Genomic DNA, 25,673 nt, shown 5'->3' on the forward strand with positions numbered 1-25,673 from the left:
CTGTTCGGGTTTTATGAAAAGCAAAAGGAGAAGTTCGTACTATGTTACTAAAAATACCGTGTAAGAGAAACGTGATTCATAGGCAAAAAGTATTTACTAGCTCTAGGCTGCTCTGTGTTTTTGAAGGAGACCTGTGCTTAGAAATGACTTCTTTCCTTCAAAGTAATTTTTGATTTTACAGCTCTGTGGCTCAGTTTGAATGGTACAGGGAGTGAGTAGGGTCACTGACTGAGACTCCAAAGATCCAGGCCCCTTCTTTGTTCTGCAGACTGTCTTGCTAGGTACCCTCATGCAAGCTGGTTGTCTTTCCCCTCAGTTCACATGCACTTTGTTGAGTAGTTTCTCTTGCTACTAAGAGTGAGACTTTGAATAGCCATGTGGGCCTCACAGTGTTGGCCTCACCAGAAGTGTTACAGTCACATAAAAGAGAATGTTTTCACTGTTCATAACTATAGAACTCCAGAGTAGTTCTGCAGTAGGTATTGGTGTATTCGATGGTACAAGGAGGTGAAATAAATGGTGCCTGTCCCTGAAAGTTTACAGGATGGGAAAGTGTCATTTTAGCCTTTTCAGAAAATAAAAGGCTTATTCTTTTCTGGTCACTTTTGGATCAACATAACCTCTCTGAGAGGACTTCCACTTGGCAGAGTGGCTTAAGAATAACATAGGTAGATCCGTGGGACTGACCAGCCTAATTTGAATGATCTAGAGCATGTAGTCGGTGAAGAATTAGAACAAGCTTTGTCTCAACAGCTATCTTAGGCTAGAGAACTCAGCTGGAGTTCCTGATTTTCCTTGGAAGATAGTCAAAGATCTCAATCTCTTTGTATTATTATAAAGATACAGCATCAAATCCCTGATAACCTGCACTGAATCTACATGTTACAGCTGAAAAAAACCTTCGTGACCTCTCATCCATGCAGTCTAGGGGAAGTGGCAATTTCTGGAACTTAGTCTTTTTCAGTTCCTGGGATGCTGGGGGTCACAAGATAGATAAGTAATGGGTGAAGCCAGTGACTGAATCTTTGAGAGTCCATTGGATCCACAGAAGTAAAACAAGTAAGGTTTGCTAAACAAAACAAGTATATATAGAAAAATGCACATATACTTGAAATATATAGTTCCTGTGCTGAACAGAGTCACATGTATTGCAAAAGGCTGAAAACTGAAGGTAAAAGTACGACTCCACAGTTTGAAGGGGGACACAGAAGAGGAGAGTTTGAGATTTTAATGACTCAGCTTAGACAACCACCTCCAGAAACGTACCCCAGAGAGCAATCCTAGGAGACAGATAGTCTTTCATTGGCCTTTTCTGTCATTTCTCTCTTCTTTGTTTCTGTACATATCCATGTCCTTTAAATGGAACAGGGCTCCTATCAATCTCTTGATCTGTTCTCCTAGCGCACACAATGACACTTCTATGTGCACATGGAGCCAGGGTAGTTTTAGTACCCTTTTTTTTTCTGAAAAACATGTCCAAGCTGCTTTTGGGTTTACTGCTTCCCCACCCCCATCATTCTGCTAGCTCTTCCCATTTCTTCCCTGCTTACATTGCATGACTTTTCTCCCACTTGTGAGGCACATGCTTTGTTTTATGACGTTTCTCATGCACTAAAAAAAGTGCTAAGTCAAGAAGTTACCTGAGCTGGAAGATCCAGCCTTCCTCCAGTTGGTGCAGCCGTCATGTAATAGCCATCATGTTAGCTTTAAGAACAGATTATTATTACTGAGCTCCTACTACACTGGCTGTTTGCCCAGCATGTCCTTGATAACTCAGGGTCACAAAAATGAGTAATACTCTGGTCCTCTTCAATATGACGCAGGATCAGCATGATGAAAATGCCCTTAGTGTTCAAGAATCTCGTGAATTTGGCACTCCAAATTCAATTAATAAATGGTTTAGATTGCTTTCCATGAATAACTGCTATTAACCCTTATTCCCCTTCTTGCCCCTTCCCAAGACTATTATTGATTCCCAGTTGCTTGGATGCTAAGAATATCCTTGGATAATATTTTGGGGATTTGTGAAATTAATGGGATTCTGTAGGCAGCAGACAAAAGACAGTTGGATGGATTTCTCCATGCACAAGTAGCTTGATACCTGCTCCTGAGGGGGGAGCAATGCCAAGTAATGCATTTTGGCTGTGCACTCTTTTGCATCATTTCCCCAATAGAATTACATTACCCTGGCGTGGGATGGTTTGACACTCTGAGCATGACCCTTTTATAATGTTTCCCAGTCAACTGTTCGACACAGAGCTGCCTTTCCCAGATTCCTGCCTCCACATAATGATAATTTTAAATGTTTTTAAAATCATACTATTCAGGTCCATGTCACAGGTAACTGGTGAAGCAAACAACAGCAAATTCAGAGACAGTTCCAATGTCAAAGTGTTCAGCCACGAGGGACATTGCTTATCCCAAGGAAGATTCATTTTTCAAATAGAAGCTAAAGTGTTTTTCCCCCAAAATCTAACAAAAAAAAACCCCTTCATTTGTTTCTAACTAGGTATCTTGGGGAAAAAACAGAACAGTTGCGACAAGCAAATGTAAAGAATGTGCAGAAACAGTGGCTGAAGTGAGAAGGAAGAATTTGGAGTAAAGTGGCCTTTTCAAAGATTCACTGTTTCGTATTTAAAAACTAGGAACAGACATTAAATACAAACTTACTTTTTGTATGTTAGACTATGACAGTGGATGGGGAATCCTTGCTGCAATCAGTGGATTGACCTGCCCTGGCACTAGCAGTAAATTGCGTAAAAGCCTGTACAGCAATGTTAGGATGGAAACTTCTGTTATGTGACTCTGGCAAACAGACTTTTATACCTAATTATTACAGAGCATACTGCCCACTTGTGTGTTCCTTGCTGCCTGGTTATGCTTGTGCTTAGTATCTCCCTCATTAGTTTTAGTCCTTGTTCCATCCTGTGCCCCACTAATCAGAGCTAAATGACACTCATCGCTAACCCTTTTCCTTCTCATCCCTCACCCAGGTAAAGCTTTATGGGTCTTTGAGAACAGGAAGTGTTTGTATTTTCAAAACAAGGGCTGTCTCTTTTAGACACTTATGCAGAAGAAGGTAAACATAGAAAAAATGGCATGATCAGTCCGTCTGTGACCTACCCATTTCCCCTTTCCCACTGCTAAAGCCAATATTACATCTTTGCCAGCACAATAAATTTCCATCATTTTCAAAATTCTCTTCTTTCTTTAGGGATTTTTGATTTTTTATGGCCTTCCTTTGAGGCATTCCCACACAGCAGAGTGCGGCTCGGCTGGGATGCACCTTGGTTCAGTGTACCAAGGTGAGTTAAAATGTGGGACTGTGACACTCCATTTGCTCTGTCTGGTTGCCACTGGCTGCCTTGTAAATGACGCTCTCAAATTGTTTGGCAGCCTGCAGAAAAGAAGCTGGTTATGCGAATGCCTAACATGCGCATAAACAGAGACCATGAGATCTAGCAGACAGGAGAAAGTGATGACTGGTTGTCATTAAATTATTCCTTTCTATTTTACACTAGAAAGGATCATCTAGATTCATTGGAAGGAGGATGCAGGAAATACAAAATGCATTTTAAGCAAGATTTTCGTTAAGAATAGCCAAGTTTGCTAATTCTAATGCCCAATCATGACTTCTGTTTATTCTTTCCTAGTATTGGTCCCTTCCCAGCTTAGTAGTAGTGAAAACAAAGCAGCCTTGGCCAAGCATTTACATGGAAAGAAATTGTGAGCACAGCATGTCTCATCAAAGCAATGGGCTTTGCTAAGTTTTTTTGAGTATGATATGACTGGACATCCCATTTAGTTAAGGAAACCCAGCTCTGGGTGAAGCCGAAAGAAGACACAGGGAATGAGACAAAGCTTATCAGGACTATGAATATCTACAGGCTGTAGGCTGCGGGAATCCATGACCAGCTCGGGATATTTTGGTTTCCATTCAAAGCCTTTCTGTATGAAGTAGGTTCCCAGGTTACTTTGGGAAAATGGGACTTTTGGCTAGAGGGATTTGGGGCACAAATGGTTAGATCTTCAGCTGTCATAAATCAATGCAATTCCATCAACAATATTGTCTGGAACACACTGAGAATATCTTTCTGTGTTTCTGAGCAGGTTTGTTCCAGTTAAGGACTGCCTCCAATTTTCATACACAATCTCAGGTGTTCACGTCTGAGAGTTTTATGCTTGGAATAGAATCTGCTCAAGGGAATAATGTTTGAGTGGATTTCTGAAAGATAAGCAGTTAATGAGGAAGCAACAACTTGCATTGCAAGTGCATCCCCAGATAGGTCAACTGACAGAGGTGTTTTCCACACTCCCCTCAAAACTAGGTTTTTTCTCTTCCAGAATGTGATGCTCTAAGAAACAAAGATAGACACGTTCATTTAATGTTATAGTTCCCTCGTGGTATCTTTCACTTTCTTTAATGAGGGCAGTGTTGCTAACTTGTTAGGAGCCTGAGGACTGTATCAAATTAACATAGCATGGAGGAAAATGAACAGAGAGAGGAGCTCTTTGCATGAAATGGAATGAGATCACTGAAGGCCCTTTCTTCAATCTTTATTTTTGTATTACAGAGAAAATGTTAACACGGATAATATAGAACACTGTTACTCAGAACTGGGATGCCCTTGTTTTTATTTAATAACCTGAATGACCAAAAGTAATTAATCCTTCAAAATAGTAATTATATAATAAAGGATGATTTGGGTATTTAACTATGAGAAAGAAAAGAAGGGGGCATGGGTCATGGTAAAATTATTGGGGGCAAATAACAATGAATAAAAGTATCTTTTAGTTCTGCATGATAGCATTTAGTTTTTCATGTATTTACACATGAGTAAATTGAAAATCACTCTGTTGTCTCAATGGGATGATGCTGTGCTTCTGCAAGAAATCAGAATGCGGCTCTTACCATACTTCATCATAAAGAAAAACCTCACAAGAGTCAGAGAAAGCAACAAAGGACCATACCAAAGATAAAGAGAGACAATGAATTCACGAAGTAAGAGGAGTTTCAATAAAGACATCCATGCTATGTTTTTCTTTTAAATTTTGCTTTGCAAAACATGGTCAATAAAGCACACCCTCTGTGCAGTGAGTTTTGGCAGTCATATATATCACTTTTCTACAAACACAAAAGGTGTGCAGAGAAGTCAGCTCATTACACATAGAGTCCATGGAATGTTTGTAAAGATCAGTTTGCTGCAGCCTTGGCCTTTCTGTGCTTGGGACTTGATTGTGCAACGATAGTTCCTAAAGGGAGCTGTAAGCAGTCATTGCAGTACACCAGTTCTGCAGTGGTGAGGCATGGGGCAAGGTGCTGCTTCCACACAACATTCATTTGTGGTTTCACCTTGCAAAGTGGGTAGGTCATTGCTGACAGATCTAAGGACCTGTAGTCTAGACATGGTTGGTGAGCAGACAGCAGCAGACATTCTTCTAGGCAACGGTTATTGCTAAATATTTCGGTTTTTTCTGGTAAAGTCTTCCTCTCTGCTTCTATGATTCTTGAATGCTGGAGGCATACATCCCCTCATCCTCCCACCTAGGTGCCATGTACAGGGGCATCTTTCCCTGCCTGATGGTGTTTATTATAACAAGAGGAGGTAATGATGGACTGAACTTGTCCACGGAAAGCTGCTAATTGACTTTAGGACACACCTGGTTGTATCTTGTAGTGTTAAACGATTTTATCAAGTGACAACCAAGATCAGCAAAACCATCTTTGTCCTTCTATGGTTTTAGCTGTGCAGGCTGTCCAACACCTCTGAATCCAGTAAAGAAGCCCTGGTTGGCAACATTTTTGTACTCATGGGTTAGTTTTGGAAAGTGCCTGGTGGCAGCATGAGCTTGCTTGGCTTTGGCAAGGTGAGTGTGTGAGCATCAGTCCCTGGAGGTCACTCCCATCTGCTGTTGGTGGCACTGGGAGCTTCACTGCCGTTTGCCAGCAAATGGCTACGAAACACTCCTGGTCATATCCCACTTGCTTACAAACAGCTCACAGTCCTGGGCCAGATGGATTTGCCTTGTTTCTTACAGTTCCAAAGACACAATACACAAATAAAAATATTAAGACTTACAAGTCATATCTTAAACTAAACATAAGTTTAGAGAGTGATGTTCCTGTGGGGAGAAGTGCTAATTAGTGACACCTTCTGCTACAGAGCCCAGCAACAGACGGGTCTTACTGTAAATGAGTGGCTGGTCTGGAAGGACTATGCTCTGGGGAACCTGCAGGAGTGAGACAGATTTAGCTACACTGATGGGTAATAATCTATGGACAATGAACACAGGAGATTTGTCGACTAACAATATAGAAAAAAAATGACAATAAGATGTGCTTTGGAAAAATAACTGCAAGGTTTTAACTGATTTTTCTTTTTCTTCTTCTTTTTTTTTTAACAGTACCATGGTCAGTGATATGAATCCTTCTCTTGGCAACATTGGAAGAGAATTGGACTAAAGAATTTTCCAGGTTATGCCACAGACCTTCTATGAGATCATAGTCAAGTCACTGAGTCTTGCTGTACATTATATCTTGAGGACAGTAACATTTCAGTTCCTTCCACATCCTTTATCTGTGAGTTCTCTGGCAGAAGCTCTTGATCTGCATTTGCCATCTCTAACCTTCAAGCAGTCAGGAGTAAAAAAAAGATTCTCTTTCCAAAGCTGGAAAGATTTTGTTGAAATCTTTTGTTAGAACACTTTCAGTTTTCAAGTGGAATCTTGAAATTTGTGAAGAAAATCAGGCATTTTATACAAAATCTTATTTTTTCACTGGACTCTTCATTTACTATGAGAAAAAAAAATCTATCCTGACATTTGTAATAGCCAGATCTGATGGATGTATTCCTGGGATGCAGGACTCCTGCATTCAAAAGGAGATAGTGCACAGGTTAAAATAGGATTTCTCTATTTCAGCCTGTGCCCTGCACCCTCTGCTGTTGGCTCTTTCCTTGGCATTTCCTTCTGAGAAGCTCAGGCAGTGGGTCCCTGCTCAATGGTTGAAATTTTCCTTTTCCTCTGGCACTCCAGTGAGATTCCAGCTTTGCCTGGTGGACCCAGTCAGATCCCTGCAGGCTACAGGCTTTCCCAAGGAGAGCCACACAACCAGCCCCAGTCCTTCTGCAGAGTCAGCCCCAAAGGATTAAAGTGGTTTGTAAGAAAGGCACCCCTCTGTAAATAAACTTTCTTTATGTACTCTGTGTAATGAAATCCTTTAGGAGTCTGACTTTAGGAGAACATTTGTAGCCACGAGTCACATAGTTTCAGAAGTGGAAGATGTGAAGAAATCACTCTCTGGTCTGCTCTGTGACATAGGAATAATGCCCCATCCTCATCTTCTTTTTCTATTTCCCATTTGTATTTATGAAGGATTTGGACAGTTTTGATCTTCATGAACCTGATTGTATCTAAGTGTCAGGGCCCCACACTCTTGTCTGTCCTCACACGCTTGGCCCAGCTTGTTTCTCTTCAGCTCTTCAGCTTGTTTCAGGCTGCTGTGGATGGTTGCCTGATAATTGCCTTTCAACAGCTTTTGTGGCCCTGTGTTTTCTGGTAAATCCCAATATGCCAGTTTAGGGAAGGAAGGTGGGTGCTAAGGAAGCCGTCTGATTTTCTATAGTGAGAACTGGGGACATTTAAGTCTCACAGGTGTCCTACTAATTTCAGCAAGACCCAGGAGTCAGTGAGGTCAGGCGTTTGGGAGAAATGTGATGGAGCAGGACTGTGGCTGGCAAAAGGGCTGTGTAGTCGCACCTGAAACGCTGCTCAAGAACCAGGGAACAACAGTGCTCTGTCCCCTTGTGCACTCAAGCTGAATTCTTGCAGCACCAGTGAGTGAAGCTTGGGAAATTGCCACAGCTCTTCATCTTTCCCTCCTTTCCTAAAACTATCATAACCACGAGTGGATGCTTGTATTTGTGGGATGAACCTTTATTGAAATACATGATCTTTAGTTCCTCTGCTTGTGTAATTATGTCTTTTCAAAGGGAAGTTTTACTTTCCCTGGGAGCCTCTTGCTGGGTTCTCTACATCGGTGAGAACCCAGCCCATGTGAGTACAACACTCAGGCACAGGCTCAGGCACAGGCTGCCAGAGGTCAGCGTGACAGCCCCATCTGGGAAGTACTTCTGGTCGACAGAGTCTATGATGCTTGTCACAGCCAGCATAGTCTCCTCACACGTGGGTTGAATTTGCTCAGGGGGTAGAACAAATCCATGGGTACCCTTGTCTCGCAGTTCAAACGTGTAGGAGAAAGGAATGCCTATCATGTGAGCCCAGTCCCGTGAGGAGCCTGAGTTATTGTCTGCAAATTTAAAAATAGAAGTGAGAGATATGTATTAAGCACAGTTCCTTGAAAATGCTTCTTGCTATAGTTAATGAAAGATTATATCAGAATCCCTGAAGTAAGCAGTAACTGTATATCACTGTGACATGGAGAGCAGAGCTTCTAGGTGCTCCAATTCATAATTATACTAAAAGTCTTCCACGGCATTTTCTAAGTGAAACAATTCTCCATAAGAAGGTATTGTACAATAACAGGACATGAGTTACAGAAATACTGTGGGCTTAGCATATTTCTGTGCTTACAGTGGAGTACAAGACGGATTGATAATTTGTCTCTTCTGGTACTTCATTTCCTACACTGACACTGCCTGGAATTTCTTTGTATATTTGTTTCTAAGCATAATTTTAGTCAAGCCTGAGAATTTTCCGGCTAATCCTGTACATCTGCCTTGTGGATCTTTTTTCTTACCTATTTTACTTATTTACTTCTATTCTCTTTAGCGTGCTATTTACTTATACTGATAATTACAAACCCCAGCAGAATGCAGTCCTAGGCAAGGACCAGTTATCTCATCCTTACACCACGTTGCTCATGCAGTAGGTGACTTGCATGGCTTTGGGACTGGCACAGACAGACGCTGCGAATATGCAAAAGAAGCCAAAAAAACTAGACTCAACTGCTTTCTGTTCGGAGTGATTAGTGTGACATTGCTTTCTGGGAAAAGATTTGGTTTATGTGGCAGTCTACAGGGCCCTCTAGTCATCTATGTAAAGGCTGTTGACTAGTATCACCCGTCATGTTGTCTTCATGATGTGGCTATCGAGCCTACTAAAAATGAGGCTGAAACCAACATATTTCACACAGAACTGCAAGCAGCTGCCAGGCGATAATGTCTGGTGGAGAAACTATGGACCTGATTGGGATTTTAATTTTTGCTTGACTCTGGTGAAGACAAATAGGAGTTTTGCTGCTGACTTCAGCAGGGTCAGGATGATCTATCACCAATCTCTTCTGTCCCTGTGATGTATGTGTGAGGAATTCGTATAGGGACTGGCTTCTGATCAATGCTTTCTTCTCTCCCACAGTCAGCTTTATAACGTACAATGCTATCTTCTATTCAAATGACTGCTGCTTAAATGTTCCACCAAACCAGCCAATTAAATATTACTCAAAAAGGAAACTCAGCAAAACAGTACTTACTAATGCCTGCAACACAAGAATGACTCTTTTCTTTGAAAAACAGAGCAATCAAAGGGAAATATCAAACAACTTACATAAAATTAAAGAGGTTGATCCTACTTGATAGCTGGTCCCATACTTTTCCATCAGGGCAGCAGCTGCTTTCTCTGCCACATACATCTGTAAGTTCAGAATAGAAACAGCATTGTCACGAGTGCCAGTATATTTGACAATTTTTTTGAGCTGACCAAAATGTTAGTCTCTTTCAGCTTTAAGTTTTGATATTATCAGTCCAAAACTCTAGAGAAACCCATCAGAAACATTTGAGCAAGTTGTTCTTGATTTTTTAAATGAAAATTATGTTAAAATTTTAAAATTACTCTGCTATTGAGTAGAGAAGATATTTGCTTTGTTGTAAACCTAGAGGGCTGTATTTTGGAGAAATATATGATATCTCCATAGATTCTGCATCTCACCATCTTTAGAAACTGAACCATAGACAGACTAAATGAGTTCTCCAATGACTCGAATGAAGTTCTAACCCAAGCCCCTCATGCGCCTGACTAGTGGTCCAGCTACTGGAGTGTTCATAAATACCTGTCAATGAACTGAAAGTAGAACACACAGAAACTGAGGAGAGAAGTGATCAAGAAAAAACTTTGCTCCCATTCTCCCAGTGAGTACATTTGGAATTCTGGACACAATTGTGACAAACGTGTGTAAAACGTGCTGGCATCCTGAAGTGCAAACATGTTCCTGTATGCAGCAAAGGATTTGGTGCTCTTCTCCACTGCAGTAACCCTATCTGTAATAGTTCAATTTTCCCCATTTAAGATGAAGGATTAGGATTAATTCTGAGACAATTAAACCTTGCTGATGCTGCATGCAGTGAGAGTAGCTCTGGGATCCAAGCCACTGAATAAGCCTAGATCCTCTGAAGGAGAGGCAAGAGGACACACAGAGTTGTGTCACATACTACTGCCTGCACTTGTTCTCTACAAGTGTAGTAGATGAATGTTTTGCCCTACCAGTTCTTCATTGTTACTTGGAGGTTTGGTTGTGGAACCATACGGAGTAAGGATGTACTGTCCGTAGGAGTGAATTGTTAAATAACACAAAATGTCACTCTTCTTTCCTTCAATGAACTGAGCCACAGCTCTTGTTTCAGGCTCTGATTCTGGTCCAGATCCACAGAAGATTTCACTGTTGCAGTCATAAGAAACACCAACACCTGGAGAGGAATACAAAAAGTGAATCAAAGGAGAGACATACAAACACTAGTTCAGAGGGGAGAGGGAAATTTACTTTGGAGTGTTAAGGCGTGCGTTTATGTTGGTAGGGAGACTAGACAGCTCAGTGGGACTTTAACATCTTACTCTGTTGGTAGCAACTGAAATTTGCTACAAGACTGAAATATTTAAAGCACATTTACAGCCTGGCTGCAACGAAAACACTCTGACACAGCCACAGTGTACCACCTGCCAGGGGAGCTTTGGAAGCTCCTTGAAATTCATGGCAAACACAAATGCTGCCTGTTAAGTGACTAACTCCTAACCTTGCTGCCTAGAGCTGATGATTGTTCCTGCAGTGGATTAGAGGTGTAGCTATGTAAGTAGAAATTTTCTGCTCACAAAAATATGCCAGGTGAAAGTCAATGACTTAATATTTTACAAACCAGGTTTGTATTTGTACATTTCTTGATGACAAGAAGATGAATATTCCTTTCTTATAGGGCTTCATCTCATTTCATAGAGTAGTTATTACTCTTGCTTTATGTTTGCATTGCTAATCTGAAATACTTGGAACTTACTGCCCCAGGAGGAATTGAAGTTTCGGTTTAGATCTGTCCCGTAGCAGGTGCCATCCATATATGGAGAACGGTTTTTCCTCCACAAACGTTCCTAAACAGAAGTAACTTCAGTTGCATAAGAACAACTCAATGATCCGTAGGGCCTAGTGATAATACAGCATAAAGACTCCTTTATTTTAGACCCCTGCATTCTCAGCAATGCTTGCATTTAAAGAGTGCAACTCTGTGTGCAAGGGTGATAAAGCTTAGCGATTGAACATTTTATCTACTACAGCCAGGCTGTCACATTGCACAAGCATGCATGCACCTTGGAATGAGCTTTTTGAGCTTTAAAAAAAAAAAAAAATTATGCTTCTTCTGTTCTACTCAACTACTTCCATGCTGTCTTGCACTCCTAAGAAAGACTTGGCATTGTGAGGGATATCTCTTGGTCTGAGAACTTATGTTTGTTTCAGATTCAAGAAGGTGAAAGTTTCATTGTCAGCTAATCTTGCTGCTGCTCCTTGGTTCCCTGCTATACTCACTGCTACATATTTGGTTGTCTACTGACCTCACTGTGCTGCCTCTATGAGCTGCCTGGCTGAGTTACCTGTGCATTCCACTGCAAGGTGCCAAACGCCTCAAACCTGCCAGGGAGCAAGCTGGGCGACAGTAGGGTCCACAGGCTGAGCCTGTGGGGCCGAGCTGAGGTCCTGCATTAAAAGTTGTTTCTACTGGGCTCAGGAGCCTGGAAGCATGATGAGAGTTGCTGAAGACCAACATTTTGCATTATCCTCCATTGCAGAAAAGAGAGATTATTTGAGAGGATACACCTCTTTCTAAACCAAATAGCCCAATCTTCCTCCTGTCCAGTGCTGCAAAGGTGCTTGGACCCATCTGCTACTTGAGATCTCTTGCAAAAAATGACTAACTCCATCAACCAAGCCTCGAGCTGTTAGCAGGGAAGTAAGACCATCCTCAGAAACCCCACAGCAATTGATCGTGTGGTTTTGTCCTTCCCTCTTCCCAAGGTTCATGACATTTCCTAGAAATTTTTAGCCCTGTAAGCTCAAGTGACTGCTGATATACCAGAAGAAACAAAACCTCTCTGCCATGAGAGGATTTGTGTGAGTAATGATTCTGTCACTGTTCTCTGTTTAAATATAATTGCTACGATTGTAGCTAAAATTAACAAAACATAATGTGCGCGTCAAACTTTCAAGCTAGTTCGTGGGTTTTCATTGCTTACTTTTTCCCAGGAATAGATGTAGCCATCAATATTGAGGACTGGCAAGATGTAGAGGTCCAAATTCTGCAGAAATCTCCTTATCTTTGGGTCAGATTCATAATTCTGAAGAATCTGAAAAGAGAAAGTACAAAGGACTGAGCAGAGAATACAGAAATGATCACTGGAAAGGGCTAGTTTAAAACTACCGTCAGGGCACCACTCACTCCCTGGTATCACCATGGTATCCAGGATCTACTCAGTCCCCAGATAGGTTGAGATATCTACCTTTTGCCATTAACAAAGTGACAGTGTATCCAGTTGCAGAGTACTTCATATGGTAGAGTCTTGCAGGCATAAAAGCTGCATGATAATGTACCTGTACACCAGGTACTTTGAGTACATGTGGAATATTACTAAACCATACACTAGGGTTGCTTTATTCCAGGGGGACGGTGGCTCTGTGATGCAGAGAGGCTTGATCCAGAAGTTTCCAAGTGGGAAACAGAGAGATTGCTATCAAGTTCGGTGGCTTTGGAATAAGTTCAGGTGCAAGAAACAATGTTTTAATTTCTCATCTCAAACTGTTATTCTGACTTAGTTGTCCACAGTTATCTGTAATAATTTTGAAAATCACTTTAACAGAAAAAGCATAATGCTTGGTATCACGATAGAGAGGAGAACTGAAGTATACAAAGGGATAAGGGTTTTTTATTATCTAAATGGAAAAGAGAGGACTCACTTCTTTCACAAACCACTGGCAGAAAGCTGGAGAGATCCATTCCCTGGCATGAATCCCACAGTCCATCCAAATGATCTTTTTTGTTTTATCTGATGGTTGACGGATCTGAGAGAGTGTAAAAAGGAAAAACAGTTACATTACAGTAATGTAGCCTAGTGTAATATAGAAAGAAAAGGATGTGCCTTGATATGCTGTTGACCCATCTGAGACTTTTATTGCTAGATATCATTATGACAAGCTCTCTTTCCTAATAATCCCATCCCTATTGTATCATTACAATGTCAATAAAAGCATTTATTTTCCATTTATATTAGTCATTCACAGGATTGATTGTTCTTACTTTGACATTCTTCTTTTTTAGAAGGGGAAGCACAAAATGGCAGAGAATCTAATTTTACTCAGTGATAGGGACAGATTAGGCAATAACTAACCCAATTATTAAGACTATGGTTTTACTAGAGTATCCAATAAAAACTGTCATGGAATGCTCCTAGGTTATATGCTGCAAAAAGTAATAAAAACAACAAAACAAAACTCTTTATGCTCACACACAGGTGTTGCCAAGCTTGTTTCCACTAGATTTGTATTTCTGAACAAGGCTTTGGTTGAATTTGTTGCCTTCACTGCATAAGAGCAATAGCAAGGTTATGGTAATAACGTATATAAATCTTGCTGTACTGTAGATGAGTGAAACCATCTCCTGTAATTTCAGTGAACTAGGATGAGCACTGCCTTAGGGAAGACCTGAATCCTGTCTTCTCCTGTGTAGTTTTTTGTGAAGGTATCTTCTACTCATTTTAAGAAAGTTCCTCCGTTACCTGCAGATAATACATTGGTCGATTCTCGAATGTCCTCCCTAGGTAGTGCTGAGTCACCAACTCACTGTTGCTCTTCTGGATCTCAGTCATCCATTGATAAATCTGAAATAGTCACAGAGAACTCTTGGTCCAAAGTGGGATTTTTCTTCTCTTTCCCACCTCCATTTCCAGTTATAGCATTTTCCTTCACTTAGACAGGGAATGTTTTCTGCAGAGATTTTTTCAGTCTGTAATATCACTTAACACTCATGGAAGTCCTTTCACTTGCCTCTGTGCAAACCCACATCCACGCCTCCCTGGGTGTTAGAAGATAACATCACTGCTGGGCAACACTTATAGTCTATTCTGGATCTCATTCAACATGCCCATCCTATTGGGAAGCTTTCTGTTGACTTCACTAAATGTAGAGACACAACCAAATCTTCAAAACAGTGTTACAGGCTCTCCCCTATCAGTACCGATTTTTCACATCTGAGTTCAGCAGCAGTCATCCCCAACAGGTGGTTCAAACAGCATGTATGTGAGGATTGACTCTGCTCTCTCACTTTTACTGTGTGGCCAGGAGGAAGAGTATCACCATGCTCTGCCTTTGTCCGGGCTTACACACTGCTCTGTGAAACAGCACCAACAAGCCTTCACTACCCAACCCCACAACATTATTCTCTCCCAGAGTGACTAAAACCTGTCCTTCAATTACTTCTTTCTACAGGTCTCCCACCATTCACCTCTTCTTCCTCACCGGGATTCCAGAGACCACAGTAGTTATCGCACTTCACATTTGGTCAGCTCCAAACATACTGTTGCTTAAATGAATAAACACTAGCGATAATGATCAAGTGTAATAGGGTAGAAAGGCAGCAAATCAGTAAACTGAATGCCCGAATAGTATTTGCAAAGCAATATGACTACTTCACGCAGAGCTTTTGGGTTTTGGTCAGGGAGGGATTGAGGATTTAAGCAAAATCAATGGAAAATTCATGTTCAATTCAAGCAGGCCAAGATTCTAGTCAAAGAGAAAGAATTGATACTGCAAAGAAGAAAGCCAAAGAGAGCTCCACCGACTTCAGCTCTCTGTAAGCACAAAGAAAGTAAGCAGACCTGGGTTACTCTTTACCTCTTCCATTGGATGATATTGGGTGTAGACATAACCTTCTGGGACCTGCCTGTGGCTGCTCCTCTCCTTTGGCATGCTCTGATCCACAAGTTCCTGCACGTCAGGTATTAGGACTCTGTGAGGAGGAAAAAGGTGGAGATGGAAAAGAAAACAAAGAATTGCTGCACAGCTGCCATGACAGGTACAATGCTTACATCAAGAAATGAAAGGATTTAGCCAATTCTGTGGTGGACTGCCTGGCAAATTCATCACAATCGGCATAATGATTACATTCATGTAAGAGAACATTCAAAACACTGAGATTTTTCACTGGGTTTTAACAATAAAGTAATAATTTTACCATATTTTTAAAAACAAGATTTTTTAAAGATTTACGATTTTCTACTAAAGAAAATGTTTAATAACTTTCTTTTCTTCACCACTTGCACTTCTGGGTAAAACTCTAAAACACCACTTTCTGGGAAAAGGAGTGAAAAGTGAAAAAAATCACAATCAGCATCGTTGTATTTTTATGGAGACATTTTCCATTTGCAAAGACTTCACAGAAGTATTTGTTGCAATTTGTAAAAATCAGAAAAAATCCCTCTTTTGTTCAGGAAGCTCTTCTTAGCACAGATGTGATTCCACGATTAAGAAGGTCAATAAACCCTTTTCCTTGGCTTCAGAGGACTTTGGAACATACTCTGTGCTTTCTCAGTGAAATCAGCCCCTTGGACACTGTTACAAATCTACTCTCATTGTAAATACTTGTGATAAGACAATTGCAAAGGCAGCTTGAACACTGTTGATTTTGAACACTGTAAGTGCTAATAGGCTATTCTGCTGACAGAAGCGTTTCTGTAAACTACACCTAAGTAACTTCTAAGACTAGTTACAGCTGACTTTCACTCTGAGCTTTGATGTTTATTCACATCTGAACTTCAAACTAAAATTTAGGCAGTGCAAATTCCCATGAGCTGAAACCACACATGCAAAATGCCTTATCACAGCTCTGGAGAACTGAAATCCATGAGTCTGACACAGTCAGAATATTGATGTCCTGATTATAATTTGTCATTCGTGTCTCTATCATTATATACCTAGCTGTCATGTTACCTTCCTTGCGTGTCAACTGCCTTCTCAAAGATGGTTCTTGCTTTGAATCCATTATAAAAACTTTAACTGTAATATTGCCGTATTCATCTCAACCCCTTTGCAATACAAAGCCAAAACTGCAGCCTGACTACAAAGTCCTTTTCTTTAGGACCCTACGCAAGGACACAAGGTGGATACTGTTCCGGCTACAATCCACCAGAGAAAAAACAAACACAAAGATTAAGCTGCTAACTTCAGTTTAGTCTTTAAATTACCACTAGAATCAGTTGAAACCATTAAAAAATTAAGACTTTTGATATAAATAAGAGGTTAAATATTTTCTAGAATGTGGTCTAGGTCCTGAATACCTAAACATGATGCCAGATCATTTGTACTGTCTCCCACCTCATCTGTCTCCATCTCTAGCTGTCAGGGCATCACACTTACTACAAAGAAATTGTCTGGCAAGATGCAGGATGTCAAGACCAGATTTACCTCTAAACAGCTTTGAAGTGGCATCAATTCTCCTTTAACTTATCTCTTATTGGTAAATGTCGGTGTATGTCCATAGGCCATTTGTCACCAGCCCTGAGTGAATACAGGATTGTTTATATGAAGTATATGTAGCTGCTGGTTACCTGGAAAAGTCAGTTCCAAATGGGAATGGGGCTGTCTGAGGACTAGACCTTATCTAATTCCATCTGGCTTTATAAACAGTCTTTGTATCTGGATTAGATCTTCTGGTTGGAAGCAGATACATATCTTCAGTTAGTGAAGCTATATGGCTGGGTAGGTGTGCTAAAGCATAGAATCATAGAATCATAGAATCATAGAATCATAGAATCATAGAATCATAGAATAACCAGGTTGGAAAGGACCCACTGGATCATCGAGTCCAACCATTCCCATCAGTCACTAAACTATGTCCCTCAGCACCTCATCCACCTGTCTTTTAAACATCTCCAGGGAAGGTGACTCAACCCCCTCCCTAGGCAGCCTGTTCCAGTGCCCAATGACCCTTTCCATGAAATATTTTTTCCTGATGTCCAGTCTGACCCACCCCTGGCAGAGCTTGAGGCCATTCCCCCTTGTCCTGTCCCCTGTCACTTGGGAGAAGAAGCCAGCTCCCTGCTCTCCACACCCTCCTTTCAGGTAGTTGTAGAGAGCAATAAGGTCCCCCCTCAGCCTCCTCTTCTCAAATCATGGACCATTTGCAGCTCAGGGCTCCCAATGGTGTGCATAGTGGGGACCTGCCACCAGAACCTTTGACCCAGGGTCAGATGTATCTGTTTGGCTGGATGGTGCCAGGAAATTCTCACCAGCTTGGTGGTGATGGTGGTGAGATAGGGGTAGGAAACTGCAGCTTCCAAGAAACTGGCTGAATATTCACTTTGAAAGGGCCCTTGTCAAAACCAGAGGAGCAACAAAAGACAGGGAATGGAAAAGGAGAACTACAGAGATTGCTTCTCTGCAGTGACACTGATTAAACCTATGGGCTGTTCAAAACAGGGAGAACCCTGTGTTCAAGTATACGTACTTCCCAAGAGCACGCTTTGCTCTTGGTTATACCAGGGCTGGCTTCCAGACTTTAGACTGAAGAATTGAGTCATACGTCCAAGGACCATCCTCTGCCACTGAGAAGGTAACAGCAGGAAACAAGGCTGTCTCAGATCCCAGCTTCAGTTTCACAGTCCAGGCTACTTGGGTGGAGAATAAACAGGGTACAAAGGAATGTGCTTTTAAAACTTAAAGGTATCCATAGCATCTGCATATTGGGCAGGTCAAGGTAATTTGGAGGCACTTGGATCAAAGGTTGGTTCCTACTGTCAGTACTTGCTGACTGTTCATTAGAAAGCACCAGGTCCTTTTGCTATAGGAAGGAAGATAGTTAGAGCCAGTCTTTCCCATGAGGAAATTAGGGGTCATACTTGTAGGAGATCCTGTGCTCATCTAAGCTGTCTTTTGCCTCCTGCACAAGAGGAGCTGGGACCCTTATGTGCATATCTTCTCCAGCCCAGATGTCTTCAGGCAGGAGGGGTTTCCACAAATCCAGCTGTGCAGAAAAAAAGAAATGCACAAATCTAGCTCTGTTTTCAGAATGAGAAAATACATTCAAGATAGAGCAGTTGCATATCAACAAACAGAAGTTTTCCTTCAAATTCTTCCCTTATCTCTTCTCCAGCCACCTAATCATAGAGCATGCAGCACAGGCTTAGTGTTTCCATTGACTCAGGCACCACTGATGAAGAGCAGCACCTTCACAGAGCCACGCTGGGAAACTAACTTCCCATAAATTCCTTCAGGTAGTGAAGGGCAATTCCACCCTACACTAGGAGAAGCTAGGTAAAGTTTTTTTCAAGTTCACTTTACCCTTCATTCCTGTCCAATGTACACGCAAATCTGTTTTACAGCCCAAGACCCCACCGTGGTTTTCAGGCACATATGGTTATTCTTACTCACCAGTAAAGTTCTGCAAAGATGCTGAAGATGCTGGACTTGCTGAAATGTTTCTGGCACAATATGCAAAACCTGATCCCTGGAAATTCAGTAGAGAAACAAGATTTAGTTTAATGTCTGTTAAAGTATCCATGATTTCATAAATCAAAAGGAAGACAGAAGAAAGACAAAGCATGTAACTAAGTGCTGTTCCAACAAAAACATGTCTGAGTGATGAATTCCTGATTGTTTTATTTATATAGGGGTAAGTGTTGTGGGTTTTCTGTTGCTAGAACATTAGGTTAACTCTGCTTCCTTGCCAGTGGCAAATCCTTATTCACCACACCAACTTCACTGAAGCCAACTGGTTGCATGAACCCTAGTGTGTGTTTCTGCCTTCGCAAGGCGAGAACAAGATAATTGGTAGTGTATAATAAACTATTTATTTGATAAGATGACACTTTTTTTCTCCTGTTTGGGAATTACTCAATTATTCCAGACAGACTTTGTGCTTTCCTGATTTACTTCAGCATGCAAAAGCATTAGATAGCCACGACAAATGAACATTGCTAAGAGCTTGAGGTGTTCACAAACTACTTGTCATGAGAACAGCAAATTTATTCCACAAATAGTGAATAGTGTGGTCTCCAGAATTGCATATTCTTACTCAATTCATAGGAAACAAAAGAATCTATTAGAGACAAATACAAATATTTATCATTTTGTATTTCTAGAAAAGACACACAGATGAGAGTGGAGGCGCTGGCCCAGGCTGCCCGGGGAAGCTGTGGCTGCCCCATCCCTGGAGGTGTTCAAGGCCTCGGGCAGCCTGGTCTGGTGAGAGGTATCCCTGCCCATGGCAGTGGGGTTGGAACTGGATGATCTTTAAGGTTCCTTCCAACCCAAACTATTCTATGATTCTATCATTATATCATTCTATGATTCAGCCTCTAAGTATATCTCTTCCAACCTGGTTATTCTATGATTCTGTGATATGCTTACGAGCCCCCATGAAATTTTCCTTTACTGCAGGCTCACTGAAAAAAATAATGAAAGTTTACAAAGAACAAAGTAAAATGGTTGGAAATGCAGAACAAGCAAATCTATATGTTCTACTAAATAAACCCTTTGTCATTATTTTTCTAATTTATTTTCAATGTTGCTTCAGATTCGTCTTTCTGGGACTGATAGCATGGGTGACATTGTTAATGAAAGGAGATTGTAATGAGGACTGTATTTTGATGACTACATTACATTACTTAAAGGTGAGATAGCAGTTATCTGCTACTGATGTGACAGAACGGGAAACTCAATAAATATTTGTTTGTTAGTAACCAATATCTACTGCTTCACAGCCTCTTTCAGTGACTTCACTGAGTCTTGGAGCACTTACCAGACAGGTACAAAAAAGAGCATCTTACATTTTAAAGCTTTTGTGACAGAAAATCTTGTTGCTAAAGCATTGCATGTTTTCTTATTAGAGCCATGGTCATTATGGTCATCAACATAATGTGCTCTCATCATCTGAACTGCAACAGCTATCATTTGTACTTCCAAACACACATGTACAATTATCAGCTTAATATGCATGCAAATAGAATTCATGATTCATTTGTATTATCCACTGAAAAATAGGGGGTTTCAGCGTTTTTACGTCTCTCTTGAAAATATCACCTTTGCTGACAGAGAAACGTAGAACTTGATAGTCAAAATGGGCTGTTTAATACTGGTTCAGGAGATGCTGTTAGCATATAGGGCCCTCATCCGTGGGGCAAAATGATTGCATTTGCATTGCTAACGATTTGGTACAACAGCCAATGATATCTTTGTAATAGAACCTTGTAGATGCAGGATAAACATCTTTGCTAGGAGAATAAACATCTCAGCTGCAGTTCAGAGTTTATTCTCTCTAAATGCTTGGGCTTGCTTTGCTCTTTGTCTATCAAGAAGGGAAACAATACCCTGTAATATCTTTCTATCCTCATTGACATTATGTCTTAATTACACCAAATGAAAGAAATGCCAGACAGTCAGATTGCTGCCAGATGGCCAGCTCTTATTTACTGATAAACCTTTTACAATAGCCAGTGTGGAGACAAATGATTTTTAATAGTAAACTTAGATTAGAAAGCACACAGTCATTTATGGTTATGAACTAGGACTCTCAGTGGAGAAGTGCAAAGTCAGCCCATGTGACCATGTGAGAACAACAGCTTTTTAAATGCTACGGTTAAGATTTCTTACCAAATTAAAGGACTGTTCTCAGCACAAGCTGCGTTTCCTTGGATGCTCATAGCTCGGGTGTTTCATTTCAGTTGTTGAGCAAAGCAAATGACAATGAAAATGGACTTTACTAGTCACTTCATCTTTGTGTGGGTGCTGCCCACCCGAAGTCACACCGATCATTTTATTAAGTGTGTTTTTAAATCCCATGCAAGTACTCAAGAGGTTCAGTTCTGGACAGCAATTAGAAACAAAATCTAACACCACATTGCCAAGGGTCTGTTGAATTCTATCCTGTGAAATGACCACACTCTGACTGCACCCCTGATACAAATCTAGACTAAATATTATCCAAGGCAAATAATACAACTCAAAGAGAGAAGTGGGGACTCTATGTCGTCTACTAGGAGCTTTGCCAGGAGATTTGTTGAACAAGTGTACTACAAACAAACTTACATGCAGTAGGTGCTGCTTGGTTTTCTCTGCTTTTAAAATCTATATTCTGGGGATATAATCAGCCTACAGTCATTTAGTACTGGGCTGCTTTCTCTGTTTACTTTAGAAAATTTGGTGTACAAAGTTATGTGTGGATAGCTGGCCTCCACACTAAGTTTGTGCCCCTCCTGCAAATCCCGTCTCCTGTAAAGTCAGAGTGACTTACCATTCCTTGTAATGTTGAGGGTGCATGAAACAAAATAATTTAGATAGGCAAACAGCATAATTATAAAATTTCCTTACAAAGCAGAACTGAGGAAAGAGAACAGCAAAACTAGACATTTATACCTTTCAAAAATCAGTAATAAAAAGTGTGATAATCTGATTTTCTGAACACCTAGAGGTGAAGATTGTCTGGATCAACTCCGTTAGCTTTTTGTTGTTGTTATTGTTGCAGGTTTCTGAACAGGGGTTCAGTATCTGAGCTGCTTTTGAGACCCCATTGTTTTCATGTAACCCCATCTGTCTTTTATTAATGGATATCATTTTGCTCAGTCATCCCTCCTGCTTCATACTCAGAAAAGGCATTTTGTTCCTACAACATCTGATTTCAAAGTTCATTATGAAAGACACTAAGCCAAGTGAATTTCTGCTAATGGAAGCAACACATCCTGAGGTGCATTTGAGGGACATTCTGTGTCTCCTACAGACGCAGCCCTATCTTTGTTGGTTTGGATTTGGTCCACTTATTCTTCATTTCCCATCTCTATGTTTCCTTTCCAAATATTATAAAGCTTCCAGTTTAGCAAGGCTATGTCCAGGTTTTCAGTTCAAAATTCTTATTATTATTCTTACACAGTTCCTTGGAATTTCACCACATGCATAACTTCACAATAACCCCATTCACACTCACCCATCATATTGCAATTTCAAGCTCAGTTTTCCAGGAATTAGCATCCCCAGAGAAAAGATGATCCCAAGAAAAAGCTGCATATTTGTGCCAAGAACCCAGCCCCAATAGTGCAGGGCTAAGGAAGAGGAGGATAGAGCTGGACTGAACATTTTATTTGTGTGTTTGTAATATATAACTAGATATATCTTGGAAGGGAACTTGCCCTTGTTGAATCATTAACTGTACTTTTAAATAGTTTCATGTTTTCTTAATTCTCCAAGCTCTCTTAGACACCCTAGGACATGAACACCTGCAAATAGCAACATTCTCACAAAAGCACTTCTTCTAAGAAATCAGAAGATTTTTTTTTTCCTATATGCCAGTTTCAAATTTTTGAAAATGTTACGTGACAAACTAGGGAGTCATTGGAGAAAGTGGTACTTGCAAGGTCCATGGCAACTAGTGAAGATTAGCTTATAAAAATCATAGGGATGGGAAGAACGAGAGAGCAGTAAAACAAGCTCTATCCTCACCCTCTTCCTTCCTGTGTCTGTGTCTTTGTGGAACACTTCTTTGACCTCTTAACTGCAGTTCTGTTACTTGACCAGCCAAAGAGGACACCCTTCCTGTAAAAGGGAAATATGGGGATATCAGAGTCTCATCCAAACAAGTTTCAATTGGACCAGATCAGTCGCTGGCTGTAAACTATCAACTTCATGCTCGAATAAGTAATGTTTTTATTATATACTCAAAATTTATTTCTTGATTAGTTCATATATCAAGAGTAAACTGTTAAATTCCTTCCTTAACAGACTACAGTTAGACATACAGCATGATTTCTTTTCAGAAAGAAATTGTTTCACCCATCTTCTCTTTTGGATTAAAGGTATCCCCGTGGATTTTGGGTGAAGAGAGTCCAGTAAGTCATTTTGTTTGTGTACACATCAATAGACACTGACTGTAATTATGTCATCTTTGTAAATCTTTCTCAGCTAGTATGTAGTTCTTTTACATTACTACCAAGGCTGTCATTAAGGAAACAGGCAACAGAACTGTCCCAGTGTAAAAGATGAACAGATTAACTCAGAAGTGTGTTCTCACAAAACCAGGCTGCATGAAAGAGAAGAATATATTCATCTTCATAGATCACACCAGCCCCTTCTCATTTTATTGCCACACACTATTACCTGCTCACCAGCCTGAACCTGAAAATTCACCTGAACCTGGTGAATATTTTCCGCCATGTAGATATTCAACTGACAGTGACTTCCACAAGAGCTGAAGGCAGCCCAGTTTACAAGATTAGAAGCAGCTTCATTTATAAGGCATCAGAGAAATGAGGTCATGTTGGAGAACCATATTCCAGACTGACAATCAGGACATGGGCTCTGAAAACCTTTGCTTTTGCTTTCTTTGTCTCCACCACTGCTATGAGGTAGTCTAGTATTGTGAAGTTTTCTGCAGTGTTGTCTGTGTCCTATTCCAAAAGCTGGCTTTGAACTGGGGTTCAGTCCCTTAACAGACACTCATGTTCTAGGAACAAGAAAAATGGAGGCACAGAGGAAAAAAACAAAAGACTTGATCAATTATTTTTCTTTTGCAGAAGATATATAAACAAATGGAGCAAGTCATGGTATGTGCTAAAATTCAACTCCAGCTCAAAGCTTACACCTTCATGCTGAAAGCAGAAGCTATTTATTCTGTGGTGGAAACTTTACGCCTATGATGCCAGATAGTTATGAAGACAGATAGTGTCATTTTGCTTAATGGGCATAGGATTCGGAAGAAATGATAGTTGCTTGCTAGGACTTTGATTCAAATTCCTTTGAAGTCTAGTTGATTTTAATGGGCTTTAGATGAAAGTCCTGTGCAAATAATCATGGACATATCTCCTTTAAAAAATGGACTTGTTTGGGGACTTCAGCAGATTTGTTTGTAAAAGACAATACGTATGTATGTACTGAATGTTCGGCTTGCATGCACCACTGATGAATTCAGAATAAAAGCCATTAGAGACATTATTCTGCCACCAATGCAAAAATATCTTGGGACAAATATTTAACTTCAACAAGCCTATTGCCCTCTTGGGCATAAATAATGTGTCTCTCAGTAACAAAGTCTGTTCTTTGGTCAGGTTCTTACTGGCAGCTGCTTATCTTTCTAGCAAATGTGGAAGGCAGCTTAATCCATTTATTCCCTCCTTGAAAACTGCATTCAAGAAGACATGGGACATTCTGGGGAGAGAAAAGGTCATAAACATGACACAAATATACCATATGAAACCATGGAGTGCCCTTTCTTCCAAACAAGTTTACTTTGCAGTTCTTTCATGCTAGAGCTTCAGAGCATTTTTTTTCAGCATCAGTTTAGCCTTTCAGCCACCCTGTGAGACAAACAAATATTATTTCCACTATTTAAAAGATTAAGAAAAAAGGGGAAAAAAGTGACTCCCCAAGGTGACATAGAAACACTGCTGCAGAGCCAGGAATAGAATTCAGATCTCCTGACTCCCTGTCTGGTGCTTCCTTAAATATATGACCATCTGCTCTCCTGCTGGAAGTATAGATACTATATGCTGACTCCAATAAGCTGGCTGCTAAGCCTGTTAGTTTATCCTCTTTTTATCCCATACTGATATCATCTCAAGCTAAGCTTTTGGCCTGGAGTCAAAGTGATTTCCAGTGTTTGAATGATTCGACCTGCTTGTTATTGTTTTAACCTTGCACCACACATATGCTCAGCTATTTGGGACTTATCTGCATACAGTCTGTGTAGCAACAGCCACGAGCTGGAACTGTTTTGATTACAGAGTCCATACAGAAGCACATCACATGTTTTAAACAACTATCATATAGCAATGAGTTTGATCCTGGTAGCTGCCTCTACACAGATTTCCTGCTGAGCTGTGTGTAACATTCAAGGACAAAGAGCTTATTAAAATGACAAAAAACTTGCACACTTGTGTGTCTCCACAAACACCAATTCATCATGTTAAGCTTTCCCAGTCCCACAGCTAAATCCTGCACTGATTCCATCTGAACTAAAAACCTAACTAGAACTAGATGGAATTCAACACAATCAACATTTTTTAAAATCATCACCTCGATCCTGAGAAAATCATCATCCAGTAAATCTCCTTCTCTCATTGCTACAGTAAACGCAATGTGTGTCCAGGACAGATTCATCACTCAGTAGGGTCAATACAGTAGCGTGCTGACTAATGTGCCTTAAATCCTAGTCTTCTGCTCCATTGAAGAAAGGAGCTGGATAATTCAGCTAGTTTACTAAAATATCCTCTGGTTATCTCTGTAGCTTTACTTGGAGGAAGAAGAAAATGAATTGACAGTTCTGTCTCCCATTGACTTGCCATAGGGGATAACTTATTCTATAGGAACGGTCTTTCCCTATGAGTACTAAAAGGTATTTCTGTCTTTCAGAGCAATGTTCAAAATGTTC

At 40.6% G+C, this 25,673-nt stretch overlaps 1 protein-coding gene across 1 annotated transcript; it reads right to left on the reverse strand.

Annotated features, from left to right (window-relative positions):
• Positions 1–8,030: 8,030 nt before the first annotated feature.
• On the reverse strand, positions 8,031–22,346 carry CPO (carboxypeptidase O). The gene is made up of 11 exons (XM_069860481.1): positions 22,239–22,346; positions 18,692–18,767; positions 18,160–18,284; positions 15,158–15,272; positions 14,044–14,145; positions 13,226–13,330; positions 12,508–12,618; positions 11,280–11,370; positions 10,498–10,700; positions 9,565–9,649; positions 8,031–8,308 (listed from the first exon to the last, which is right to left on the reverse strand). The coding sequence occupies exons 1-11, from the start codon at positions 22,316–22,318 to the stop codon at positions 8,031–8,033; spliced, it is 1,371 nt and encodes a 456-aa protein (XP_069716582.1). The 5' UTR covers positions 22,319–22,346.
• Between the last annotated feature and the right edge of the window lie 3,327 nt (positions 22,347–25,673).

Source organism: Phaenicophaeus curvirostris, chromosome 7 (assembly GCF_032191515.1).
Source record: "Phaenicophaeus curvirostris isolate KB17595 chromosome 7, BPBGC_Pcur_1.0, whole genome shotgun sequence".
Classification (NCBI taxonomy): Eukaryota; Metazoa; Chordata; class Aves; order Cuculiformes; family Cuculidae; genus Phaenicophaeus; species Phaenicophaeus curvirostris.

Coding starts and splice junctions, on each gene's coding strand:
- CPO (XM_069860481.1), bottom strand. CDS start 22,318: ATGCAGCTTTTTCTTGGGATCATCTTTTCTCTGGGGATGCTAATTCCT. Junction 11,371..12,507: donor ACATCTATTCCTGGGAAAAA/GTAAGCAATGAA, acceptor ACTTCTGTTTAG/GAACGTTTGTGGAGGAAAAA. Junction 10,701..11,279: donor CTTCAATTCCTCCTGGGGCA/GTAAGTTCCAAG, acceptor ATTCCTCTCCAG/GTGTTGGTGTTTCTTATGAC.